This window comes from Pelophylax lessonae (genome assembly GCF_965119305.1).
Source record: "Pelophylax lessonae genome assembly, chromosome: 1".
Lineage (NCBI taxonomy): Eukaryota > Metazoa > Chordata > Amphibia > Anura > Ranidae > Pelophylax > Pelophylax lessonae.
Window position 1 is genome coordinate 755,584,733 of NC_138768.1, and position 25,961 is coordinate 755,610,693.

At 47.5% G+C, this 25,961-nt stretch overlaps 1 protein-coding gene across 3 annotated transcripts in view; it reads left to right on the forward strand.

The window, feature by feature from the left end:
- The window catches only part of PDS5A (PDS5 cohesin associated factor A), a 337,552-nt gene that overhangs the window by 214,682 nt on the left and 96,909 nt on the right, over positions 1-25,961 (forward strand). For all 3 annotated transcript variants that reach the window (XM_082258623.1, XM_082258625.1, XM_082258624.1), the window contains 5 exons: positions 1,933-2,056; positions 17,894-18,052; positions 18,135-18,203; positions 18,344-18,480; positions 20,426-20,549. In XM_082258623.1, the coding sequence (XP_082114749.1) occupies positions 1,933-2,056; positions 17,894-18,052; positions 18,135-18,203; positions 18,344-18,480; positions 20,426-20,549 (613 nt within the window). The remainder of the gene's footprint in view (positions 1-1,932; positions 2,057-17,893; positions 18,053-18,134; positions 18,204-18,343; positions 18,481-20,425; positions 20,550-25,961) is intronic.

The window sequence follows — 25,961 nt, forward strand, 5'->3', positions numbered from 1 at the left end:
CATTCCTTGATTCGCACCTTTCATCCAAGGAGTACGTTCGCCATATGGCTCCTCCAATATGGTCCCAGTTACCTCCGTGGGATCTTAACTTGGGTACTGTCAGTTCTTCAGAAACCTCCCTTTGAAAACATTAGGGAGATTCCTCTGCTTACACCGTCATAGAAGTTAGCCTTTTTGGTGGCTATTACTTCTGTGCGCCGAGTGTCTGATTTGGCAGCGCTGTCCTGCCGTACACCGTATCTGGTGGTCCACAGAGATAAAGTGGTACTTCAACCAAATCAGTCTTTTCTTCCTAAGGTGGTCTCCGATTTCCTTTTGAATGAAGACGTGCTGCCATCACTTGTCCTAAGTCCAAGCATCCTAAAGAAATTGCTTTGCATTCTTTGGATGTGGTTTGGGCAATCAGAGTTTACCTGGTGGCTACTGAGTCTTTCAGGAAATCAGACTCTTTGTCCTTAAGGAAGGACCTCGGAAGGGATTGGCTGCGTCTGCTGCGACCATGTTCAGAAGGATAAGGCAGACGGTGGTACCTGCTTATTCACTTTTAGGAGTCAGGTACCACCTTTTCCTGTGAAGGCGCATTCTACTAGGGTGCTGAATGCTTCTTGAGCTTTTCGCCATCAGGTGTCAGTAATACAAGTTTACAAGGCGGCAACTTGGTCATCTGTGCACACGTTCACAAATTTCTACAAAGTAGATGTGTTGGCATCCTCGAATGCTTCCTTTGGCCGCAAGGTTTTGCAGGCTGCTGTTGAGAGCATTTATTCTCTGAGGGTGTATGTTGTTTCTGGGTGAGCTAGTTGTTCCTGGTCGAGCCTCATGTTACCTGGTTGGCTAAGTTTAGCCTTTGGGAATTGCGTTCCTTTCTGCATTGTTTTACCACCCTCATGTTAATACTGCTTTGGGACGTCCCAATGATTAAGAAGAATATGGAGCTGTGTCTGTCAATGAACAATAGAGAAAACTGGAGTTTTGACTTACTGTAAAATCCTTTTCGCTGAAGTTCATTGACATACACAGCATCCGCCCCTCTATTTAGGAGTTGTTGGGGGTTATTTTCTTCTGACAATGCTTACAGAGTGAGTGTATACCCCCAGGGACTGCCCCATAGTCGTGGTAAAGATTTTTCCTGCCTAGTGTCCTAGTCCTGTAGGGGGCAGCTTAACCCAATGGTTAGGAAGGATATGGAACTGCATCGATCAATGAACTTCAGAGAGAAGGATTTTACGGTAAGTCAAAAATCCAGTTTTTCGTATGCAGCCAGCAGGTGGGGGCTCCGTTTCTTTATAGTGGAGCTCTACCCACAAGTTTACCTCCCCCTCTGCTGCCACATTTCGCACCTTCCGGGGGGTAAGGGGGGGAGGAGCGGGTACCTGGTTTTGACAGGTATCCACTTCTGGCTGACTTTGCCACGGCAAAATCTGCTAGACGTTGGGCCCCCCTCCACCTTCCCCCCCCCCCCCGCTGCCGGACCATTCACAAAGGGCAGCGTGCTCCATGCATGTGCAGTAGGCGACTGGCTGTTGCAGAACCTGAAATCTGATTGAAAAATTGGCTCGTGTGAAGACACTGCTGGAATCGTGGACAGGTAAGTGTCAGAATATTGAAAGTTCGCAGCTACAGTATTAAGCTGCTGACTTTTTTTTTTTTTTATAATTTTTTGAAGAAGGCTGGAGCTTTGCTTTTAAACTTGTTTTTTTTTTTTTTTTTTTTTTTTTTTTTGTGTGTGTGTGACCACCTGTGAAACTTATAAGCACACACACCACTTCTTGTAAATTGTGATCTAAGAGCTTATTGAATGATTAGCACGTGGCAAGATGTCCGTCAAAGTAAGCTGGATATTAGAGTATATACGCACATTTTTTTTTTTTTTATTATTATTGGTTTTAGAATGGTGGTTTTTAATACCTATTCCAAATCTGTAATTTATAGGGCACTTATTCCAGTTTTGCATCAGAAGGCCAAGAGGGGTACACCGCATCAAGCTAAGCAGGCAATACATTGTATCCACTCTATCTTCTCCAATAAAGAAGTACAATTGGCTCAGATATTTGAGGTAATTTACATTCGTTTCGTGTCTTGAATTATTTGTAGTATGCTGATTGTGTAATTTATTACTGTGGTGTACTGTTGCGTCTCGGGCTTATTGTGGGGTGTTTTTTCCCCCCTCTTCTGCAAATGCTTAATAAACTTATGTAGGGTTCATACTTTTTTATGGTGCTCAGATTTTAAATCAATATTTTTTTGAGTACTCCTCCCATTATGGCTGCTAGAATGTGTATTTTTATAGAATTAAACATGTTGTCAAACTCATTCTGAATTTCCAAGATTATGAATAACACAAAAACTTTTCTTTCACTCGTGGTTAGTGTTTGTCTGAAGCCATTTATTATCAATCAACTGTGTTTACTCTTTTTAAATCATAATGACAACAGAAACTTCCCAAATGACCCTGATCAAAAGTTTACATACCCTGGTGATTTTGGCTTGATAACATGCACACAAGTTGACACACAGGGGTTTGAATGGCCATTAAAGGTAACCATCCTCACCTGTGATCCGTTTGCTTGTAATTAGTGCATGTGTGTATAAAAGGTCAATGAGTTCCAGGACTCCTGACAGACACTTGTATCTTTCATCCAGTGCTGCACTGACATTTCTGGATTCTGAGTCATGGGGAAAGCAAAATAATTGTCAAAGGATCTGTAGGAAAAGGTAGTTGAATTGTATAAAACAGGAAAGGGATATAAAAAGATATTCAAGGAATTGAGAATGCCAATCAGCAGTGTTCAAACACCAATCAAGAAGTGGAAAATGAGGGGTTCTGTTAGAACCAAACCACGGTCAGATAGACCAGCTAAAATTTCAGCCGTAACTGCCAGGTAAATTGTTCGGGATGCAAAGAAAACCCACAAATAACTTCAGGGGAAATACAGGACTCTGAAAACATGTGGTGTGGCTGTTTCAAGATGCACAATAAGGAGGCACTTGAAGAAAGATGGGCTGCATGGTTGAGTCGCCGGAACAAAGCCATTACTTCGCAAATGCCACAAAGAATCCCGCTTACAATACGCCAAGCAGCACAGACAAGCCTCAAACTTTTTGGCATAGTCGTTTGGAGTGATGAGACCAAAATGGAGCTTTTTGGCCACAACCATAAACGCTACATTTGGAGAAGAGTCAACTAGGCCTATGATGAAAGGTACACCATTCCTACTGTGAAACACGGAGGTGGATTGCTGATGTTTTGGGGATGTGTGAGCTACAAAGGCACATGAAATTTGGTCAGAATTGATGGCAAGATGACTGCAGTATGTTGTTAAAAAATACTGGAGGAAAATCTGCATTTATCAGCCCGGAAGCTGCGCATGGGACGTACATGGACATTCCAACATGACAATGATCCTAAACACAAGGCCAAGTCGAGCTGTCATTGGCTACAGCAGAATAAAGTGAAGGTTCTGGAGTGGCCATCTGTCTCCTGACCTCAATATCATTGAGCCACTCTGGGGAGATCTCAAATGTGCAGTTCATGAAAGGCCGCCCAAGAATTTACATGAAATAGAGGCTTTTTGCCAGGAAGAATGGGCAGCTTTACCATCTGAGAAGATAAAGCGCCTCATCCACAAAAGACTTCAAGCTGTCATTGATGTTAAAGGGGGCAATACACGGTATTAAGAACTGGGGTATGTGAACTTTTGATCAGGGTAATTTGGGTAGTTTCTGTTGTCATTATGATTTTAAGGGCTCTTTCACACGGGCTTTCCGTGTGAAAGGTCCGCTGCGGGACTTTTTTTTTTTTTTTCACGGAGCGGATGACATTTCTGTCATCCGCTCCGTAGGTCCGCATATCATCCCATCCGTTTGCGGATGATATGCGGACCTAATGTAAGTCTATGGGGGATTGCGGATGACACCGCTGACATCCGATTTTCCTTCCTTTCCGTTTTTTGAACGGAACAAAAATAGGATTTTTTCTGTTCCAAAAAACGGAACAGAACTGACAGGAGGAAAATCGGATGTCAGCGGATGGTATTCCGCTGACATCCGCAATGCCATAGACTTACATTATGTCCGCAAATCATCCGCAAAAAAATAGGATGATTTGCGGACATACGGAGCGCCCGTGTGAAAGGGCCCTAAAAGCGTAAACACAGTTGATTGATAAATGGCTTCAGCCAAACAATAACCATGAGTGAAAAAAGTGTGTTCATATTCTCTGAAAAATGGCAAAGAAATCATAAATTCTGCCAGGGTATGTTAACCTATGAGCACAACTGTATATACAGTGGGGATCGAAAGTTTGGGCACCCCAGGTAAAAATTTGTATTAATGTGCATAAAGAAGCCAAGGAAAGATGGAAAAATCTCAAAGGCATCAAATTACAGATTAGACATTCTTATGTCCACAAAAGTTAGATTTTATTTCCATCATTGACACTTTCAAAATTACAGAAAACAAAAAAAAAAATGGCGTCTGCAAAAGTTTCGCACCCTGCAGAATAGCATGCACTGCTCCCTTTGCAAGGCTGAGACCTGCCAGTGTGATGTATTGTTCTCAATCATCGCCTGGGAAGAACAGGCGATGTCAATCTCAAAGGTTTTAAATGCCCAGACTCATCTGACCTTGCCCCAACAATCAGCACCATGGGATCTTCTAAGCAGTTGTCTAGAAAACTGAAACTGAAAATAGTTGACGCTCACAAAGCTGGAGAAGGCTATAAGAAGATAGCAAAGCGTTTTCAGATGTCAATATCCTCTGTTCGGAATGTAATTAAGAAATGGCAGTCATCAGGAACAGTGGAAGTTAAAGCAAGATCTGGAAGACCAAGAAAAATATCAGACAGAACAGCTCGCAGGATTGTGAGAAAAACAATTCAAAACCCACGTTTGACTGCACGATCCCTCCAGAAAGATCTGGCAGACACTGGAGTTGTGGTACACTATTCCACTATAAAGAGATACTTGTACAAATATGGTCTTCATGGAAGAGTCATCAGAAGAAAACCTCTTCTACGTCCTCACCACAAAAATCAGCGTTTGAACTTTGCAAATGAACATATAGACAAGCCTGATGCATTTTGGAAACAAGTTCTGTGGACCGATGAGGTTTAAAATTGATCTTTTTGGCCGGAATGAGCAAAGGTACGTTTGGAGAAGAAGGGGCACAGAATTTAATGAAAAGAACCTCTGTCCAACTGTTAAGCATGGGGGTGGATCAATCATGCTTTGGGGTTGTATTGCAGCCTGTGGCACAGGGAACATCTCATGAGTAGGAGAAATGGATTCAATAAAATCTATGGATAGACCTTAGAGCAGTGCATGACAGACAGCCCAGAAATCTCAAAGAACTGGAAGACTTTTGTAAGGAAGAATGGGCAAAGATACCTCAAACAAGAATTGAGACTCTTGGCAGGTTACAAAAATCGTTAACAAGCTGTGATACTTGCCAAAGGGGGCAGTACAAGATATTAACTCTGCAGGGTGCCCAAACTTTTGCAGACACCATTTTTTTGTTTTCTGTAATTTTGAAAGTGGAAATAAAATCTAACATTTGTCGACATATTAGAAGAATGTCTAATCTGTAATTTGATGCCTTTTGGAGATTTTTCCATCTTTCCTTGGCTTCTTTATGCACATTAATACAAATTTTTACCTGGGGTGCCCAAACTTTCGATCCCCACTGTATCATTAACACAGCATACCTAGAAGTAATTTTAAAAAAACATTACCTTTTTCGGTTGGATGTTTGGAGCAGATTTATACAGGACTTGCAGGCTCTTCTGAGCATTTGGGGACAGACCAAACTCAAATATTAAGGACTTGTTCACACTAGCCCGCACAGTAACAAGCAGATTTTTATTGTGCAGCAGATGTTAGTGTTAGGTCTTGCAGGAGCCTTGCAATGCATGTTTCAGTGCATCGTACTACTTTTCTTTGAAGTGACACTTTGTTCATGTCTCCATAGCAGTGCGTTGACATGTGGTGCCATCCACTGCGCTGTGGAAAAATGTTGCAGGTCTGCATTTTTCTACTGTGCACCAAACCTCACTACAGCATTTTGGTTTGAAGGGGGGGCACTTGGAAAACCCTTATTTGACCAGTGCGTTAAAAAAAAATACTACAGTCATCGCAGTATGTGTAAATGAGCCCTAGGATATAATATGCCACCCAACGCTGCACACAGAAGGTTTTCTTACCTTCATGCATAGATTGCATGTAGGGAAAACAAAAACCTTGGTTCTTTAAAACCATTTTAAGGTAAAGCTTGGTAGGATTTTTTTTCTTTCTTTATATTTTTAAATAATGCTGTGCGAATAAAAACACATAGCTATATAAAGTAGTTCCAGTTTAAATGTGAAAGTACACTTTAATGCAGTGTTAAATCTAAGGTTTTGAAGCAATAATATATTTATATAAAATGGATATTTCTCACGTCCTCTGACAGACGCAGCCTCTTCCAAGTTTCATCACTATTGGGTAATGGTGCCCTCTGCAGTAGAAGGCTAGGTAGTAAAACTTAATTAAAAAGCTTTAACTAGACACACCTTAGGGGCTGTCCCTCTCGACATTATCCTCAGACACTTAAAAGCTTACTAATCAGTTTCTTGCTGCCTAGCTCAGGAGTAGGACCTAGGATACCCTGCTGGGACTCTGGTCTCAGTTTTTTTTTTTTTTTTCTCACTCACTAACACTAGCGAGTCAGGGGATCCTCCTGGTAAACTACATGCGACAGCCGGGCTGGGCTTCGCACTGGATAATCTAGATCCTTATGGTACCCTAGCCTGGCCTATGAGTGTGCACAGGTTGTGGTCTGCCCAGGCCTCGTAACAACGGTGCTCCGACAGATGGGGACGAGCCTGCGGGGATTTTTTTTTCTTTGCCGTTACGCATCAACCCTGGAACGCCCTGTGTTGCAGCGTTTCCTCTTGGGGGGAGGTGGGATGTGGGCTCACTCCTGGGGATGTCAGGGCTGACGGTCTCTCTGAGGTCCCCCTTGGCTGGTCTGGACGGATCCTGCCTCCCTACTGAATACGGGGGCACTCTCGCGGCACCAACTGAGTGGGGGGGGGGGTTATTACCTTGCCCTGGGGGGCTTCCTTTAGTGCATCGTTTTCGGCCACCATTTTGGGTGAGGGCAGCCTGGCTGCATCAGATTAAGGACACCAGCCATTTTTTGCATAACGTGCTTTTGGCACAGTTTTCGACGCCATCTCGTATGTGGGCAGCCACATTGTAAGGGCGGCAGCCATTCTCCCTGTGTTTTCCCATGTACTTTCTATTGCCATCCATGTTTGTGTAGCTCAGGGCACTGTTTGGCCTCTAGTGATTTCGGTCACTTTCTTCAGCCATCTTTCAGTTGCTGCAGTGGAAGCGTGGAGAGCGGTATGTTCTCTCTCTCTCTGTCTCTCTCTGTCTCTCTCGTTTTTGGGCATTTCTCCTTGGACACATTGCTTTCTCACTTATCTAGCAATATAACGGGGGTACTCCAGCAGCAGCGCACGATCGCGGTGCAGACCGCAATCACAGATTTTAAGGGCCAGTGTTCCTTGTTTGTGTAATCCGTGACATCCAGCTTCTTTATCTGCGGCCATTGAAACTGACGTCCAAAGTTGATCTCATGATGACATACGGTAATGTTCAAAAACGGCCGATGCCCTCTGTTTTCTGATTCAGAGCCTGGCATAGTTGCCATGGACATTGCCCTTTCCGCACACTCAGATGGGGGGGGGGGGAGGAGGAGTCCTCTGCTGCAGTGCGGGAACGCGCTTTGGTTGAAGCACTTGTTCGCTCTGTTAGGGAGACTTTGAACATTGATGATGAGCCCACCCTGTCAGGTAAGCTGGTTTCCTTCGGGTCCCGCAAAGCCCAGAAGTCGGGTCAGGTTTTCCCCTGACCCGAGGAGTAACAGTGGCATTGCGTTAAGCACGTGCTGGCGGTGTCTAAGCGTTTTCAACGCCGTTACCCCTTTGCGGACCCTGTTTCCAATCGCTGGACGGTGTTACCTTAAGTGGACCACACTGTTTCCAGGTTGAATAAGTCCACGGTGGTTCCCGTGGATGACTCCCTGGTGTTTAAAGACCTGATGGATAGGCGCGTGGAGTCACTTTTCCACCACACTAACTTGGTGGCAGGCTCACTCCTCAAGCCGGTGTTCGCTTTCGTGCTGTTCTCTCAAGGAATGGATTAAGGTGCTTCGGCGCAACTTGCTGGCTGAGTCGGTTTCTCCGAATCTCATTGAGCTCATGGACCAAATGGCCCAGGCCATGGTGTATCTGTGTGACGCGGCCCTGGACGAGGCTCCCCTGGTTGCACGATTGTCTGCGGTGGCGGTTGCACCCTGCCGCATGGTGTGGCTGAAGAGCTGGTCGGCAGACCATGCCTCTAAAAAGGCCGTGTCTGATATACCCTATTGGGGGAACGTCTTTTTGGGGACTCCTTGGATGAGATCGTAAAGGGTCTCACGGGGGGTAAGAGTACTCTCCTTCCCCAATCAGCGAGGGGTCCTTCCTTCAAGGCTCATCGGGGGCCCTTTCGTGCCTCAGGGGCGCAGGAAAAAGGTAAACCGTTCAGAGCCTCCGGAGAGGACGAGAAGGCTTAGTTGGATGAGTCCGAGCATAGCCAGTCCGGTTCGGAAGACGGTTCATCCCCTGCATGAAGGGACACCATCGCCTTCTTGGGGGGTGGGCGACAGTCTGCGTTGCCTTCCGGAACCCTGGGCGTCTCTGGTTCAGGACTCATGGGTTCACAAACTAATTAGTTTAGGGTTCAAGCCCATATTGCGGTCTCGCCCGGCAGACAGGTTCTTTCCACCATGTCTCCGTTTATTTCCGGGATTGTTTGTGGGCTCCCAGGGAGGCGGTGCGGGCTCCGCTTGCGCAGGGAGTGGTGGTGGTGCAGTTTCCTTCGGCAGGAAAGGTTTTCGGGGTCTTTTGTTCACCGCTGTTTCCGGAGCCGGGGTACCCTGAGGCTTCACCAAGATTTGATTGGGGTGTGAGCCCTGTTCCCGCTGAGGGGGATTGCGATCCTCTGGTATCTGGATGAATTCCTGTTGAGCGGGTTATCACCCGACCCTGTTGGGCGATCTGTCGATCTTCCTTTCCGATCCTTGTCCTGGAGTTCAGGGCGATCAAACTATGCCTGCTCCTTGGACGCCTTGGCTGCACGGCCTTCCGGTTTGGGTGCAGTCCAACATTGCCACGGCTGTGGCTTACATCGATCATCAAGTGGGCACCTGGAGTGCCCGGGCGGCCAAGGAAGTGGCCGGGATTCTGACTTGCCTGAGGTGCACGTTCCAGCTGTCTCTGCTGTTCATATTTCGGGAGTGGAGAACTGACAGGCGGACTTTGAGTCCTCAGTCCTTGGATCAGGGGGACTGGCCCCTGCATCTGGAGGTGTTTTGGCTCCTGTGTGCCCAGTGGGGGACTCCGGACGTGGATCTGTTCGCGTCTTGTCTAAACAAAAAGGTATAAAGGTTCCTGGCCAGGGCTCGAGATCCTCTGGCAGACGCCACGGACGCGCTGGTGGTGCCTTGGCATCAGCTGATTTGTGCCTTTCCCCCCGATTCAACTGTTGTCCAGGTTCCTCCGCAGGTTTGCGCTGGAACATACAAGTGATTCTGGTGGCCCCAGACTGGCCTCGTCGGTCTTGGTACGCAGATCTCGTCAAGATGGTCATTTAGCCTCCCTGACGGCAACCTCTAAGGGAAGATCTGCTGTCTCAAGGGCCAATCTTTCCACCCTGCTTTACGGTCTCTTGGTTTAACAGCATGGTGGTTGAAGCCCATGGGTTGAGAGACAGAGGTCTCTCTGATGCGGTTATTCCTACCTTGCTGAGAGCTCGGAAGGCTACCTCCAGGAAGATTTATCATCGTACCTGGAAGGCGTTCATTGCCTGGTGTGAGTCACAAGGGTTGCATCCTCGCTCCTTTTCAGTGGCGCAGGTCCTAGCTTTCTTGCAGAAAGGTGTGTAACAGCGTTTGGTGTTGGGCACGATTAAAGGCCATTTTCTTTCAGCGTCCCTTGGCGACTAATTCCCTGATTCGCACCTTTATTCAAGGGGTGCGTCGCCTGGCTCCTCCATGGAGGGCTCCTTTGCCTCTGTGGGATTTGAATGTGGTTTTGTCCGTTTTGCAACGACCTCCCTTTGAAAACATCATAGACATACATAGGGATAAGGTTGTTCTGCGACCCAACCAGTCTTTTGTCACTAAGGTGGTGTCTGCCTTCCACCTCCTCCATGAAGATATTGTTTTGCCTTGCATTAGTTGGATGTGGTTCGGGCGATCAGGGTTTACCTGTCGGCCACGGAATCCTTTAGGAAGTCTTATTTCCGATTTGTCCTTCCTGAGGGACCTCGGAAGGGTTCAGCTGCGTCTGCTGCAACCATTTCTCAAGGGATCAGACAGACTATTGTTAAGGCCTATTCACTCATGGGTCAGGTTCCTCCTTTCCCTGTGAGGGCTCATTCTACGAGAGCCGTGAGTGCCTCTTGGGCTTTTCTCCATCAGGCTTCTGTGGTTCAGGTGTGTAAAACGGCGACCTGGTCCGTCTGTGCATACTTTTACCAAGTTCTACAATATTGACGTGATGGCATCCTCGGATGCTTCTTTTGGCCGCAAAGTTTTGAGCGCTGCGGTTTGTTTTAGAGACATGTTTTCTTGTCTTGGGGTGAATTTGTTTTTCTGGGGGTAGCTCCTGTTGAGTTTTTTTTGTTGCCCTGTTGGCCACGTTTTGTTCTGGCCTTGTTGGAAGTTTTACTACCTAGCCTTCTCCTGCAGAGGGCGCCATTACCCAATAGTGATGAAACTTGGAAGAGACTGCGTCTGTCAGAGGACTGAGAAAAGAATTTTCTCTGTCGCTCATTGACAGACGTAGTCCTCCTGGATTAATATCAACTCGGGTTATACTGCCCTCTACAGGAGTAGCACTAGACAGGAAAGACGACGTTCTGGCCACACTCTAGGGGCAGTCCCAGAGGGTATATCCTCTCACTTCCTGCTACAGCAAATCAGTTTTTTTCTGTCTAGTTAGGAGTAAGGACCTAGATTCCTTGCTAGGATCTTCGGTCCTGGCAGGATTTTTTTAGAAATACTTTTTTTAGACCGCTTTTTTTCTCCAGTGTTCCTGTGAGATCTTCAAGCAAGTACGCTGAAACTGGGCGACGGGCTGGATGTTGAGATCCAGTGGTCACCCCAGTTCAGCCTACGAGCGCGTGCAGGCCATAGCTCCGCGCTGGGTCGTCCGCGACATAGTCCCACTGGACGGGGACTGACCCTGCGAGTTAAACGTCTCGCCTGGACGCCAATGACCAACAGAGTCACGGCGTCCGTATTGGTCGACAGCCCCCCCACCCCGGTGGAGAGGGGTTCTGTCAGGAGTTGGCGCCCGCCTGGTTCCGGTATGGTGAGTAGAATGTTCCCCCCTCTCCCCCTGTCGGGTTTGTTGGTGGACGCGGGCCCCTCTCTGGGATGGTCGGACACTCAGTTTCTGGGTCTCCCCTCTATCCTATAACAGGTCACAGATCTCCCAATTTGAGTGTGATTTTTGTGAATAGAAACCAGGAGGCTTGGTTTGGGAGCTGACTATCTAAAGTCACTATATGACTGTAAGGGTGACTGAAGTCAGTGGCAGACTACTAAAAGGCATTACTATTGAGGTATCCTACCTGTCTAGTGTGTACACAGGCCGATGCCTATGCCTGAGTTACTGCAGCCACAGATCGCCATCCCTCCAGAAAGCCGGTCATTTCCACAGGCCGCACAGCCTCCCGCAGGCCAAGGACACCTCCCGCAGGCCGAGGCACTTCCGCAGGCCGCACAGGCTGAATGCACACATCCCGCAGGCCGCTGCTAACTTGCAAGCCGCCGCTATCCTACACAGGCCGCCGCCATTTTCCTGCAGATCGCACGAGGCCGCCATATTGGCGTAGCCTCGTGTCTCCAGCATGGGGGCTGCCATGTTTGAGGTGACCAAACACCTCGTGGAGTAATTGGGAGGCGCCGGAAGGCGTGTAAAGGGGCGGAGCCGCCTCCTTGGCCCAGGGAAAGCAAGCCAAAGACTTCCTGTCTGTAACAGACAGTGCTGGAAGCAGGTTGATAAACTTCTGTGCATCAGGTGAGCCTTGGGGTCTCTCTCTCTCTCTCTCTCTCTCTCTCTCTGAGGGGTCCAAGCAGGTAGACTGAGGGGCGCTACTGCGCTGGGGGACTAAGTTAAAAAAAAAAAAATGTTTTTTTCTTGCAATTAATTTTTTTGTGTTTGCTGGCAAGTGTCTTGTTACATGAACCCTGCCACACATGTATCCCCACCTGATCCCCTCAGGGTCGCCGCAGGACCCTCCAGTACCCCACTTGTGATGATGCATTATCAGCAGTTTTGGAGTCTTTGGTATCCCGGGTGGAGGTAGCCTGTCAGGGACGGGGGTCAAGAAGAGCGACCCCCGCCTACCCCTATGTCATCTGATACCTCAGATACGGATTCTGAGTTGGTCATTGCAGTCCCTTTTTGGGGTTGTTGTCTCCGGTACGGTCTCCTCAGACAGTAAGGAGGACGCTTCTGCCTCCGCCATAGCACAAGAAGCGTTGGTGGAAGCACTAGTTGTGTCTGTCCGGGAAACCTTAAATCTTGAGGCTACACCGGCAGAGGTAGCTGAGACTCGTATTCCTTTTTTGGTACTAGCAAGCCTACCAAAATGGTGAAGGGTTTCCCTTGCCCAAATAGGGTCGTCCGTAAATGAGCCCTGCTATTTCCAAACGCATGGCTAGGCGCTATCTTTTTGAGGAATCCCTCATTACAATGATGGACGGTACCACCAATAGTGGACTCACCGATTTCCAGACTAAATAAAGCCACTGTTATCCCGTTGGATTGACAGAATGGGCCCCACCCATCTCTAGGGTGGGGGGACGTCTTCACCGGTTTCCTGATCCAGGGCTTTCCAGAATCCCGGATAAAGGGGTTTGCAAGGTCATCTGGTCGGGATACAAGATCGAGTTTCGATCACTTCCACCAGTGCGATTCTTCCCTTCCAATAGTCGACATCCCCGGGTCGCTTAAAAGCTTTGCGGGGGACAGCTTGATACAACAAGCAGTGGTAGTTCCCATTCCTTGGAGGAGTTCTAGTCGAACTTGGTCACAATGCCCAGGAAAAAGGGCTAGGTGCGTCCAATTCTGGCCTTGGAAAAGATGGAGTCCATCCATACAGTGGTGGCCTCCCTGCATCAGGGGGATTTCCTGGCGTCCATAGACATTTAGGATGCCTATCCTTATATCCCCATCTTAGCAGGACATCAGAGTTTTCGTTGCTTTTCCCAAAGATCATCCCTGGTTCCCACCAGGAGACTGAACTATCTGGGCCTAATTTTGGATACATCCTTGGCAAGAGTGTTTCTCCATGCGGAGAAACTCCAGAAGATTCAGTCAATGATTCGGATGTTGCTGTCCATCAACTGGCTGGGATTGATGGTCGCCTCCTTAGAGGCAGTACCGTTTGCCCAGTCTCCTACCCGAATTCTCCAAAGAGGAGATTCTTCTCATATGGAATCGGAATCCCGATTCCCTGGACAATCGGATCCGATTGAGTGAGCGGACCAGGGAGGCTCTGGTCTGGTGGCTTCGGTCTCCGATGCTCAGCCAGGGGAAGTCATTTCTTCTGATAAATTCCAGGTTACCGATAAATGTGTTGGAACTGAGAGCGATCAGACTTTGTCTGATTTACTGGACCGAGCAGCTCCAGGGCAGCCCGGTTCGGATCCAATCAGACTATGCCACGGTCATGACTTAGGTCGATCACCAAGGGGCACCAAGAGTGCCCTGGCGGCCATAGAAGTGGCCAACATTCTTATTGGGGGAACAGTTGTTCCAGTTCTCTCCGCGAAATTTATCACAGGGGTGGACAGGCAGATTATTTCAGCCGTCAGATTCTGGATTGAGAGGAATAGTCTCTTCGTCCAGAGGTATTTCACCAGCTGTCCCTTCATTGGGGCACCCCGGATATGGATCTGTTGGTAGGTTGGCTCAACAGGGCTCGCACCCGCGATCCTCTAGCAGACGCAGCAGACGCGCTGAACGGCCTGTAAAGGCAGTATCAGCTACTATATGTCTTCCCCCCCCCCTCTCAAATTGCTGCTGAGATTTCTCCGCAGGATAGAGGTGGAGGGAACTCCAGTTATCCTGGAAATTCCGAGCTGGCCTCATCAAGCCGGGTACGCCGACTTGGACAGGCTAGTCGCGGACGCTCCTTGGAGACTTCCTCTCAGGGGGGGTCTGCGGTCTCAAGGACCGATCTTCCATCGTGCTTTACAGTCGCTGGTTTTAATGGCCTGGCTATTGAGACCCAGGTATTGAAGGACAGAGGGTTGTCTGCTTCAGTTATTCCTACTCTAATTAAAGCAAGGAAAGCGACTTCCAGCAAAGTCTATTATCGCACATGGAAGACTTATATTGCGTGGTGTGAATCTTTGGAATTTCCCCCACGTACCTATTCGGTGACCCGAATCTTGGCTTTTCTGCAAAAGGGGGTTGAGCAGAAACTATCCTTGAGCACTATCAAGGGTCAGGTTTCAGCATTAGCAATCTTCTTTCAGAAGCCTTGGGCTACTCATTCCTTGGTGTCCAGGGGGCGCGGCACTTGGCTCCGCCAGTGCGCGCGCCCTTACTGCCCTGGGATCTTAATTTGGTGTTTGTCGGTTCTTCAGAAACCTCCCTTTGAAAATATCAGGGAGATTCCCTTGCTTACATTATCCCAGAAGGTGGCCTTCTTGGTGGCTATCACTTCTGCACGCAGGGTGTCAGAACTGGCTGCATTATCATGCCATTCCCCATATCTAGTGGTTCATAGGGATAAGGTAGTTCTTCATCCGAAGCCATCCTTTCTTCCTAAGGTGGTTTCAGATTTTCATCTGAATGAAGATATTGTGCTACCTTCCTTGTGTCCTAAGCCCAATCATCCTCAGGAATATGCGTTGCATTCCTTGGATGTGGTTCGGGCAATCAGGGTATACCTGAAGACTACGGAATCGTTCCGTAAGACGGATTCACTTTTTGTGATCACGGATGGCCCCAGAAAGGGGTTGCCTGCATCTGCCGCGACTATCTCCAAATGGATTAGATAGACGGTGGTACAGGCTTATTCTATTAAGGGTCGGAATCCTCCGTTCCCTGTTAAGGCGCACTCCACTCGAGCGCTCAGTACTTCCTGGGCCTACCGCCATCAGGCGTCAGTGGTCCAGGTGTGCAAGGCGGCCCCTCTGTTTTTGAGTTGGGTTGGGTTAAATTCTCTAAACACTGCTTTGTGACATAACTGATTTGCTGTAGCAGGAAGTGAGGATATACCCTCTGGGACTGCCCCTAGGGTGTGGCCAGAACGTTTTCTTTCCTGTCTAGTCCTACTCCTGTAGAGGGCAGTATAACCCGTGTTGATATTAATCAAGGAGGACTACGTCTGTCAATGAGCTTAAGAGAAAAGGATTTTACGGTAAGATTTTACAAAAATCCATTTTTACGGTAAGTTCTTACAAAAATTCTATATTTTTTTAGGTCTTAAAGCACAGTGCCACAATTTTGAATTTCGAGTTGGTAAATGGCACTCATTAGACAGTGTGCCTTTTGTGTGGCTTTTTGCTTAAAAGCTGATCTGTAGCCATTTAGAATATGCAAGATAGTACAGCGTCTCAACATGTCCTTGGCTGCACTGTTCTTACACCCTCTGTACAGTGTGGCAGTGGACATTATCCTCCATGGGCTTTCAACGGCAAGTGATGGGAAACTGCAAGCATTTTCAAATTCAGGGCCTCGGAATTCACTGGTAATAAATACAAGTCAGTGGGCTTCAGAACCGTAACTATAAGTTATTGAAGTGGTTAAAGATCAGCTTTAAAAAGTGGCATTTTGCAGTTTAGTGTTAGAAGTATGCCTATTGTAAGTTGTTAGGAAATGTGTATATAGACCCATTTAGTTCAGTAGTGATCTGTTGAAGTATGCTGTTTGTAAAATGTCATCATTTCGTATTACCAAACATAAAATGTCATCATTTCGTATTTCACTTTTAAAGGAATAAGCTAGTATAAAATTATAAAGCATGCTGTGCTTAACAGAGCTTTCAAGTTAAACTCTTAATCCCATTTATGGAGCCATTTTTTTTTTTAAATGAGTTTATCTGTGTTTGCTGTATTTCACTTGCCAGATATTTTAATTTTTTTTCTAACCATTGAAATGAATACACACTCGTGCACTATGCAAACCTAGTGCTTAGGCGAGTTTAGTGGCATTTGGATTTTTAATGCCCAAAAGTGCCTCTCCTGAATGCTAATCTTCTGCATTCAGAAGGAGCTTTGACTGCCTCTAAACGCTGCTGCTCCTACGCACCCCAAAAAGTCTGGACACACAGGCTTTTGAGGTGTGTTCAGGGGCTTAGGCATTAAAACACCAAAAGCCCAAAAAACATGAGTTTACGAGCAGCAGTGTGCACGAGGCATTTAAAATGGGGCACAAAAGCATTTTTGAATTAATACATTATTTCTGATATCAGTTAAAGTGATTGTGAAGTCTATTTTTTTTCTAATAAAATAACAAAACATGTTATACTTAACTCCTCTGTGCAGTGGTTTTGCACAGGGCAGCCCAGATCCTCTTCTCGCGTCCCTAGCTGAAGTTCCTGACCCCTCCCTCCTGTTGAGTGCCCTCACAGCAAGCAGCTTGCTATGGGGGCACCCCAGCCGAGCTGTAACTCTGTGTATCCATTCAGACACGGGGCTGCCGTTCGGCCGCACCCCCACCTCTCTCCTGGTTGGCTAAGCCAATGGCACCCCTGCTGTTTCATCCAATCAGGAGAGAGTCGCAGCCAGCTGAGGCACTTGTGGACATCACTGGATAGAGACGGGGCTCAGGTAAGTATGAGGGGGGCTGCTTTACAAAATGCTTTTTATCTTCATACATAAGGATAAAAAAACTTTTGACTTTCCAACCCTTTAAAGGCATGTCAAGTGTTTTTGTTTTGGTACAATAAACAAAAATCTTAGTGGTTGTTTATCAAATGTTTGATTATACTTTTGGTTTGTACTTTTCAAAAGACCCTAAAATTTGTTGGGTGGAATTTATCAAAGCTGTAGCAGAATCTAGCACAGTTGTATGTGGCAACCAATCAGCTTCTATCTTCAGTTTGCTCAGTGGTTGTAAAGTCATATTCATAAATGTCTTGCATCCCCTTTGTTTTATGAAGATATCAAGTACAGCTTGTCAGTTTTTTTTTTTTTAACTGTAATCCAAAATACCTCCTTGCACAGCACCGCTCTGTGGTCACGTGAGCTCCCCTCCATTCTCCTTCCCCAATCTAAAGAGTCCAGCAGGAGAAGCTGAGATTCCCCTCGAACGTATGCCAGCCAGCAGAGGGAGGTCACGTTACTGCACAGTGTAGTAGTGCAAGAAGGTATTTAGAATTATACTTTTTAAGAAAATGACGTAAAACAAAGTGGATGGAAGGGATTTTTATATGTTACTTAATGGCCATAGAAGAATAGAGGCAGAAGGGGGAGCAGGGAGATCAGCTCACTACAGAATAGGAAATGAGACAGAGGGAGAAACTATACACACAGCGGGATGACAAACGACACTGCAAAAGCACTGTGGTATTAACCATGCTTTAAATGAACAGAAGCATTTATTTAGGGTTACAACCACTTTAAGCTTTAAAAATGACAGAAGCTGAGTGGTTACTTTGCACAGCTGCTCAAAATTCTCTGCTTCAATTTTTATGCATTTTCCATATTGTAGATTAGGTGTTTGTTGAATGAACTTGCTATAAACAGTAGTTGCCTGTGTCAATAAGATTTCTGTTCTGCTGTTATATCTTGCAACATTTTATTATAGTTTGAGCCTAATATATTACTTTTTCTTCAGCCTCTCAGCCGAAGTCTTAATGCAGATGTACCAGAACAACTAGTAACTCCTCTAGTATCACTGGGTCACATTTCCATGCTGGCTCCTGATCAGTTTGCTTCTCCAATGAAGTCTGTGGTGGCAAATTTTATTGTGAAAGATCTTCTAATGAATGATCGGGTGAGACTCAGAATATTATGTTCATTTTTAATTTAGCAGGTCATTGGGTTCAAGTGAGTTCAATTTGTTTTCCTCTCTGTAGTCAACTGGAGACAAAAATGGCAAACTCTGGTCCCCAGATGAAGAAGTTTCACCAGAAGTTTTGGCTAAGGTATGATTTAAAAACTTTTTATCACCATTTAAAAAAATCTGTTTCATGTAAAAAAATTTTTTTGTCAAATATTCTGTACATGTTTTCTAATATCTAATAATATTGGGCATATCTTTTTTGTATTTTACTTACGACTATAGGTACAAGCCATAAAACTACTGGTTCGCTGGCTTTTGGGGATGAAGAACAATCAGTCCAAGTCAGCCAACTCCACCTTGAGATTGTTGTCTGCCATGTTGGTTAGCGAAGGAGACTTGACAGAGCATAAGAGAATTAGGTTAGATGTAATGTAGCCGGAAGGCTTCAGTGACTACGTCATAACCACAGCTTTTCGTTGCCACCTTTTATTCATATAATTTCCTAGTCTTATGCTGGCCATACACTATACGAAAAATCGTTCAAACTCCTTTTCGAATAACAGTTCGCCGTGTGTGCAAACGATTTTGCCTTCATGTAATGACTGAATTTTGATCAATAAATTGTTCAAAGAACATTCGTTTTTCGTTTTTGTCACATATGCCTTGTGCAAACAGTTTGGGCGAGAAATACGTTAATCTTGTAATTTATCGTTCTGCAGAAGTTTTCCTAACTTGCTGAAACGTCACAACTGATTAACAATTTGTGCCCATTAACTGGCCAAAAAACAAACTGTCCAAATGACAGATTTTCGAACGATTTTTCGTCTAATGTATGAGCACCATTAGAAAGGGGTTGGTTTCACTTTCATCATCCCTTTGTTTAAAAAAGGTAAATATTTATATGCAGGTTTTTATATTTTCCCAACTGCAAGTTACTTCATATAGTAATTGCAAAATCATAAATACACTTCACATTCCTTTTAATGTCTTAAAGTGGTTGTAAACTTCTGACATGAACTTTGAACAAAGCATATGCTTTACTAGTGTGTACTTGTCTCAATCCAAAGTTTATCTATCTGCTGCCTGGTTTCTTTGCTATCTGTATAAGTCACTTCTGACAGGTTTTCCAACTCCAAGAGGTACCACGTTCTCGGTGTTGAAAAGGGGGGGGGGTGGCGTCTCTGTGTGTCATTGGAAGCCCCCAACTGTATGTTGCATCAGCTAGCTAACATATACTGCACTGTGTTCGGCAGCTGGACAAGGACTTCCCAACCCGCTCCCAGAGCAAAATCAAGTCAGACTGAGTGCTGATAAGCCATTCACAATAAGCTTTGTGTTCTATACATGAATACAAAGCTTCCTCCGATTGACAGAGGTGGATACCACTTTGCAGCACTAGGAACCCATTCACACAGAACACAGACAGCTGCTGCACCATTAACCTGCAGCAGTTTAGTGTGCAGCAGCTGTCCGTTCTGGCAGCAGTGAGCCCAGCAATAGGGGGGTGGTCAGGGCCAGATTAGCGTAGGGGCTATTGGAGCTGCAGCTCCAGGCCCCTACCTTTATATAGGCCCCGGGTTGGCCATATTCACTGTTACCGCTCTTCTGTCACTTGTAAACACAGAAGTCTGGCTTCTATGCTCGCTTCCCCAGGCAGCTCCCTCAGAACCTCCCCACACAGCACGAAGGCCGGACAAGGAGGGACAGTTGCCGATGCATGGATGTGTTTATGGGCTTCAGAGACAGCATCCCATGTGGAATTAGGCATGCATGGCTGCACCCTTCCTCCTCTGGGTGCATGCCAAGGCACGGCCCTTAAGGCCCTTCAAAAACCTCAGCAACCAAGCCCATGATGCTCTTAATCCGGCCCTGGGGGTGGTGTGTGGTTCGTGATTCAGCACATCACACAGCTCCTTTTTTTTTTTTTTTTTACAGACTTTATTTGAAGTGTTAAAATGTCACACTATTTGTCACTGTATAAAAGCATGGTGTGCTGCGCTGCTGTACCGTGACATGCGATTCAGCCTGAAACACCTGTGATAAAATGCATCAGGTCTGCATTTCATTGCAGATCACTGCAGGGCAACTCTGGGTTGCGGTGTGAATAGCAAATGTAGAAACCAATGGCAGTCACTGCACTGTGTGAAATGGCCTTTATGGTAATTTTGTTTCCCTCCCCCATTATAAACATACTGTATAATGTACAATGTAAACACATTTCAGATATACAATAATTGCAGGCACTGCACAATTTCAATCATTGCTGCCTACCTATGAATTTGTGTATTTGTATAAAGTTGTCATATTCATGAATAAGTATTAATTGGTCATGATTTTTATGAGGAATGTTGTTCTGTGTTTCAGTAAGTCTGATATGTCTCGCCTGAGATTAGCAGCTGGTGGAGCCATCATGAAGCTGGCCCAGGAGCCATGTTACCATGAAATTATAACTCCAGAGCAATTCCAGTTATGTGCATTGGTTATTAATGTAAGTTTTTTCAGTAAACTTCCGTTAAATGTAAAAATACTATTTTAACTGTACTGTACTAGCGACGGGCTGAGTATTCATAGACCCTGATTTATAGGCTTGTACCTTCAGGTTGATTGGACACTAGCAAAGCTTTTGAGGACACACCCCCTAAACTCCCCCACTAACCCTACTCAACTCCATAAGCTCTCAGTTGTTTGCTAGTGTCCGAAGTTTATGGACCTTTTCTCCGTTAACCATTTGCTGACAAGCCGTCGTCAATATGCGGCAGCAGGTTCCCACGAATCGCCGTACCTGTATGGCAGTTCGTGGAAGCGATCCTGGGGGTGCGTGCGAGCGCCCACTCGCCAGAGGGGAAGCTGATCCACGGGGCCAGCGGCCACAATTGCCACCGAGCACCCACAATCGCTGCTGAGCACCCGCGATCGCTCCCCGTGAAGAGAGAACGGAGGTCTGCTGTTGAAAACACAGCAGACCACTGTTCTCTCTGCTATCAACATACCGCTCCTGTGTTCCTCCTATTTAGGAACACAGGTCTCTGTGTAGATGTCACAAGCCCATCCCGCTCAGTTAGAAAACACTCCATAGGCTCACATTTTAACCCTTTGATCGCCCCTGGGTTAACCCCTTCTTTGCCAGTGTCATTATTACAGTAACAGTGCATATTTTTAGCACTGATTACTGTAGCGATGTCACCGGTTCCCCGAAAAGTGTCAAAAATGTCAGGGGGTCCGATCTGTCCCGCCGCAATGTCGCAGTCCCGCTAAAAATGCCTGATCGCTTCCATTACTAGTAAATAAATAAATATGACACAAATCTTTTCCCTAGTTTGTAGACTCGATAACTTTTGCGCAAACCAATCAAAATACACTTATTGGGATTTTTTTTTTTTTGTTTTTACCAAAAACGTACCCGAATAAAATTGGTCTAAAATTAGAAAATTACGTCCCCTGACAGTCGCCGCCCACTAATAGAGTCTTCGCTTATGGGGTATTGACTTCATCTCCACAGGAGTTTCTAGGCATAAGACTTGTAAAAGAACAGTAAATCTACATAGTCACACCCATGGGGACTGTCCTAGTCCAATACCCCCCTGCAATAGCCATCCCAATTCAGTTTGTCTTCTGCCTAGCTTCAGGAGTGGATAGGCTTCCCTGTGCTGAGGCTACAGTCTCAGCCTTTCTCTTTTTCTTTTATGATTTATTTTCAAAAGATGTCATTTTTTCTTTACACTGCTAGCTGTTTATTTTATCAGCACTAGTTAGTGGATCTTCGGATGAAGACGGCGTCTGCGGAGCTGGGAATCGGACTGACCGTCCTGGTTCTCCGGGACAGAGGGTCAGATGGAATCCCGGCCCGCCATCGAGCGTTTCGCAGGCTATGTGTTCGCCCTGGCCTCACAAGCGACCCATCCCTGTCCATCAGGGATGCAGCCATGTGAGGTGGCTACCTCACTGGACACAGCATAGGTTCGTCCGTGCACTACTAGTGTCCTGCGTTTTTGGCTGGCGGCACTCCTCTGCCATCTGAAGGTGGGCGGTTTCCCGCTTGATAGGAGTTACCCCATGCCATCGGGTACAGGTAAGTACATTCTATGTGGGGCCTCTGTCTGGGGTCGGCAGTCCTGTGTGTCTGTGGTGTCCCCTGTGTCTGTGCATTTTGGGCTCCCTGGTCCCGGTCCCTGGGGGGGTTTTTATTCTCTCACAGCACCGCTGTGTGGGGTTTTGGGGGTCCCTCTCCTGTTACTTTAGGGTGCTTGGGGATGCAGACACATGCGGCGACCGCTGCGGGGTTAAAAACCACCGGTCCGCCATTTTAAGTGTGGGCAGCATGTCTGGCTTCACTGTGGGCCCTCATACAGCATGCTATGTAGTGTATTTCGCGCCTTACGGCGCCATCTTGTGTGTGGCACACGATCGTTTCGAGCACATGTCGGCGGCCATCTTGCCGAAGCCTCCCATTAGTTTCCATAGGCATCCATTTTCCCTTGGCCTGCAGCCTAGTTCAGCCTCCAGCGGTGACATCACTTCCTCCTTTCTCACAGAGCCGACCGAAGGAGCTGGTAACACTTTGTGAGGTTCTGTCCTGCTGTTTTTTCCTGTCCTGCCTTGTGCAATCTTCCTGGTCAGTTTTGTCCTGTGTGTGGGAGGTCTGTGTGTCAGTCTTATAGCGGTGTGCTGTGGGGGTTCGCGGCGCACTTAACGGGCCAGTTTAAAAAAAAAAAACTTTTCTTTTCTGTTATGAAATCCCAGGACAGCAAATTCCTGCCAGCTTTGGTGGTGGGATTCAGGGTCCTCTGAATCCTCCGCCGTCACTAATTTGGCTGCTGTTGTGGCAACTTTGGTGTCAAAAATTGATGTGCTGATGTCTGAACGTGCTGCAAGGAAAAGGCCTAGATTTTCCTTTTCTGTAGGTAGCGTGGCCCTTTCGGGGTCTCGCTCTTCTCAGGACCCGGAAGAGTCTGAGGGGGAGGCGGAGGTTGCAGGGGTGGATGATTCCCCCCCTGGGTCACCCGAGGAACACGCAGCTATGGATGACCAGGACCCGCAAGATGGCGCAGGTTTTCCCTTGCCCCGCAGAGTTTCACCATAAGGTGAATGAGCTATGGCTTAATTTAAAACACACCTTCGTGGTGCCTAAGAAGTTTCAGCTTCTCTACCCTTTTGCGGCTACTACGGCTGCGCGCTGGTGTGTGCCTCAAGTGGATCACACGATGGCCAGGTTGAAGAAAGCTACCCTGCTCCCCGCCGAGGACTCCCCGGTGTTTAGGGATCCTACTGATAGGAGACTGGAATCTCTTGCCCGTCATTCCTACATGGTGGCGGGTTCCATGCTCAAGCCTATTTTTGCCTCTGTGATGGTGGCTCAGGCTGTGGCGGATTGAACCAAGGTGCTAAAACGCACCCTCGTGGCCGACTCTGCCCCTCCCACTACAGTGGAGATTGTGGATCAGATTTATCGTGGGGTCATTTATTTGTGCGATGCGGCTCTAAATGAGGCCCCTTTGGTGATACGCCTGTCCAGTGTTGCTGTGGTTAACCGTCGCTTAATCTGGCTAAAATGCTGGTCGGCTGACCAAAAATCCAGGAAGACGGTGGGTGACATCCCCTATACGGGGTCTCGCCTTTTTGGGGAATCCTTGGACGAATTGGTTAAAGGAGTCACTGGGGGTAAGAGCACTCTGCTGTCCCAGAATCCTAAGGGCAAGTTTTTTCGCGGTAAGCGGGGCCCATCTTTTAAACCTACTCAAGGGTCCTTTCGTGCCTTCAAGTCGCAGAACAAGGGTAAACCCTTCAAGGGCCAAGGTAGTCAGAAAAAGCCCTGGTTTGGCAAACAAAAATCCGGCCAGGCAGGTGCGGCGGCTCAGTCCGCCTCTGCCTGAAGGGGCGCCCTCACCCGTTACAGGGTTGGGGGGACGTTTGCGCGGTTTCTTCCAACCTTGGTTGTTCCTATTCACGGACAGGTGGGTTCAGGAAATCATTCGGTCAGGGTACAAGATCGAATTTCTTTCACGGCCGGCGAACAGATTCTTTCCCTTAAATCTTCATTTGACCCCAGGGCGGTTAAAGGACCTACATTAAGCGGCGCAGGATCTTCTCGCTCGGGGGGTGATCGTCCCGGTGCCTCATCGGGACAGGTTTCGGGGTTTTTATTTGAATCTGTTCACCGTGCCCAGAAAGGAGGGCAAAGTGCGTCCGATTCTGGACTTAAAAGCGCTGAACCGCTTTGTGCGCATTCGAAAGTTCTGCATGGAATCACTCCACTCGGTGGTGGCCTCCCTGAATCCGGGGGAGTTCCTGGCCTCTATAGACCTGAAGGATGCGTATCTACACATCCCCATTTTCGAGGGTCATCAGAGGTACCTCCGATTCGCTATCGCGGAGGAACATTACCAGTTTGTGACGTTACCTTTCGGTCTCGCTTCGGCTCCAAGGGTCTTTACCAAAGTGCTGGCGCCTGTTCTGGGCCTGTTGCGGGCACAGGGCATTGCGGTCTTGGGATATCTAGACGATCTCCTATTAAGATCGAGTGCCAGCCAGAGCCTGCTGCGCGATCTGTCCACTACGGTCCAGACGATTCAGGAGTTTGGTTGGACAATCAACATTCAGAAGTCGACCTTGTCGCCTTTGGTTCGTCTCCAGTATCTGGGAATGGTTCTGGACTCTACTCAAGCAATGGTGTTCTTCCCGGAGGACAAGCTCCGGACCCGACAGGACGAGGTCAGGGACAATAAATCCTCCTCACTCAGGACCTGTATGCGGTCTCTGGGGTTGATGGTGTCGGCCTTCAAGGCGATACCATTTGCACAATTTCACACCTGCTCTCTTTAAGCAGGGATCCTGGCCAGGGGGGACAGACTGCCTCAGTCCTTGGACCTGAGAGTGTCTCTAAGTCGCCAAACCAGAATGGATCTCTTGCGGTGCCCGGCGGTGTCTGACGGAAAATCCTTCCGGCCAATTCTGTGGACGGTAGTGACCATGGATGCCAGCCTGTCGGGCTGGGGTGGAGTCCTGGGCAACCTGTCTGCCCAGGGCACTTGGTCGGAGGAGGAATCCTCCCTTCCAATAAAAATTTTGGAATTGAGAGCGATCAGGCTGTGCCTAAACCATTGGTCAGCTCGTCTTCAGGGCCATCCTGTCCGGGTGCAGACGGACAATGCCACTGCGGTGGCTTACATCAATCACCAAGGGGGCACCAGGAGTGCCCGGGCGGCCCAGGAAGTGACCAGTATTCTGTCTTGGGCCGAGACTCATGTCCCGGTGATTTCGGAGGTTCACATTCCGGGTGTGGAGAATTGGCAGGCCAACTATCTGAGCCACCAGTCCCTGGACCAGGGGGAATGGTCCCTACACCCGAAGGTGTTTCAAATGCTGTGTGCGAAGTGGGGATCCCCGAATGTGGATCTGTTCGCGTCTCGGCTAAACCACAAGGTGGAAAGGTTCGTGGCAAGAACGCGCGATCCTCTGGCAGACGCCTCGGAGGCGCTGGTGGTGCCTTGGGGTCAGTATCGACTGATCTATGCCTTTCCTCCGATTCAATTGTTGTCCAGGTTCCTTCGCAGGTTGGCTTCGGAACAATCGCTGGTGATTCTGGTGGCGCCGGACTGGCCTTGCCGGTCCTGGTACGCGGACATCGGTCACCTGGCCGTAGAGCCTCCGTGGCGGCTGCCAATGCGAGAAGATCTACGGTCTCAAGGACCGATCTTCCATCCTGCTTTACAGTTACTGGCTTTAACGGGGCCTGGCTGTTGAGAGCCAGGTCCTGAGAGACAGGGGTCTCTCCCCTGAGGTCATTCCTTCTTTGATCAAGGCTAGAAAAGCCTCTTCTGGTAAGATTTATTACCGTACATGGAAATCTTATTTTGCCTGGTGTGAGTCCAGGGGTTTCTCTCCTTGTTTCTACTCGGTGGCG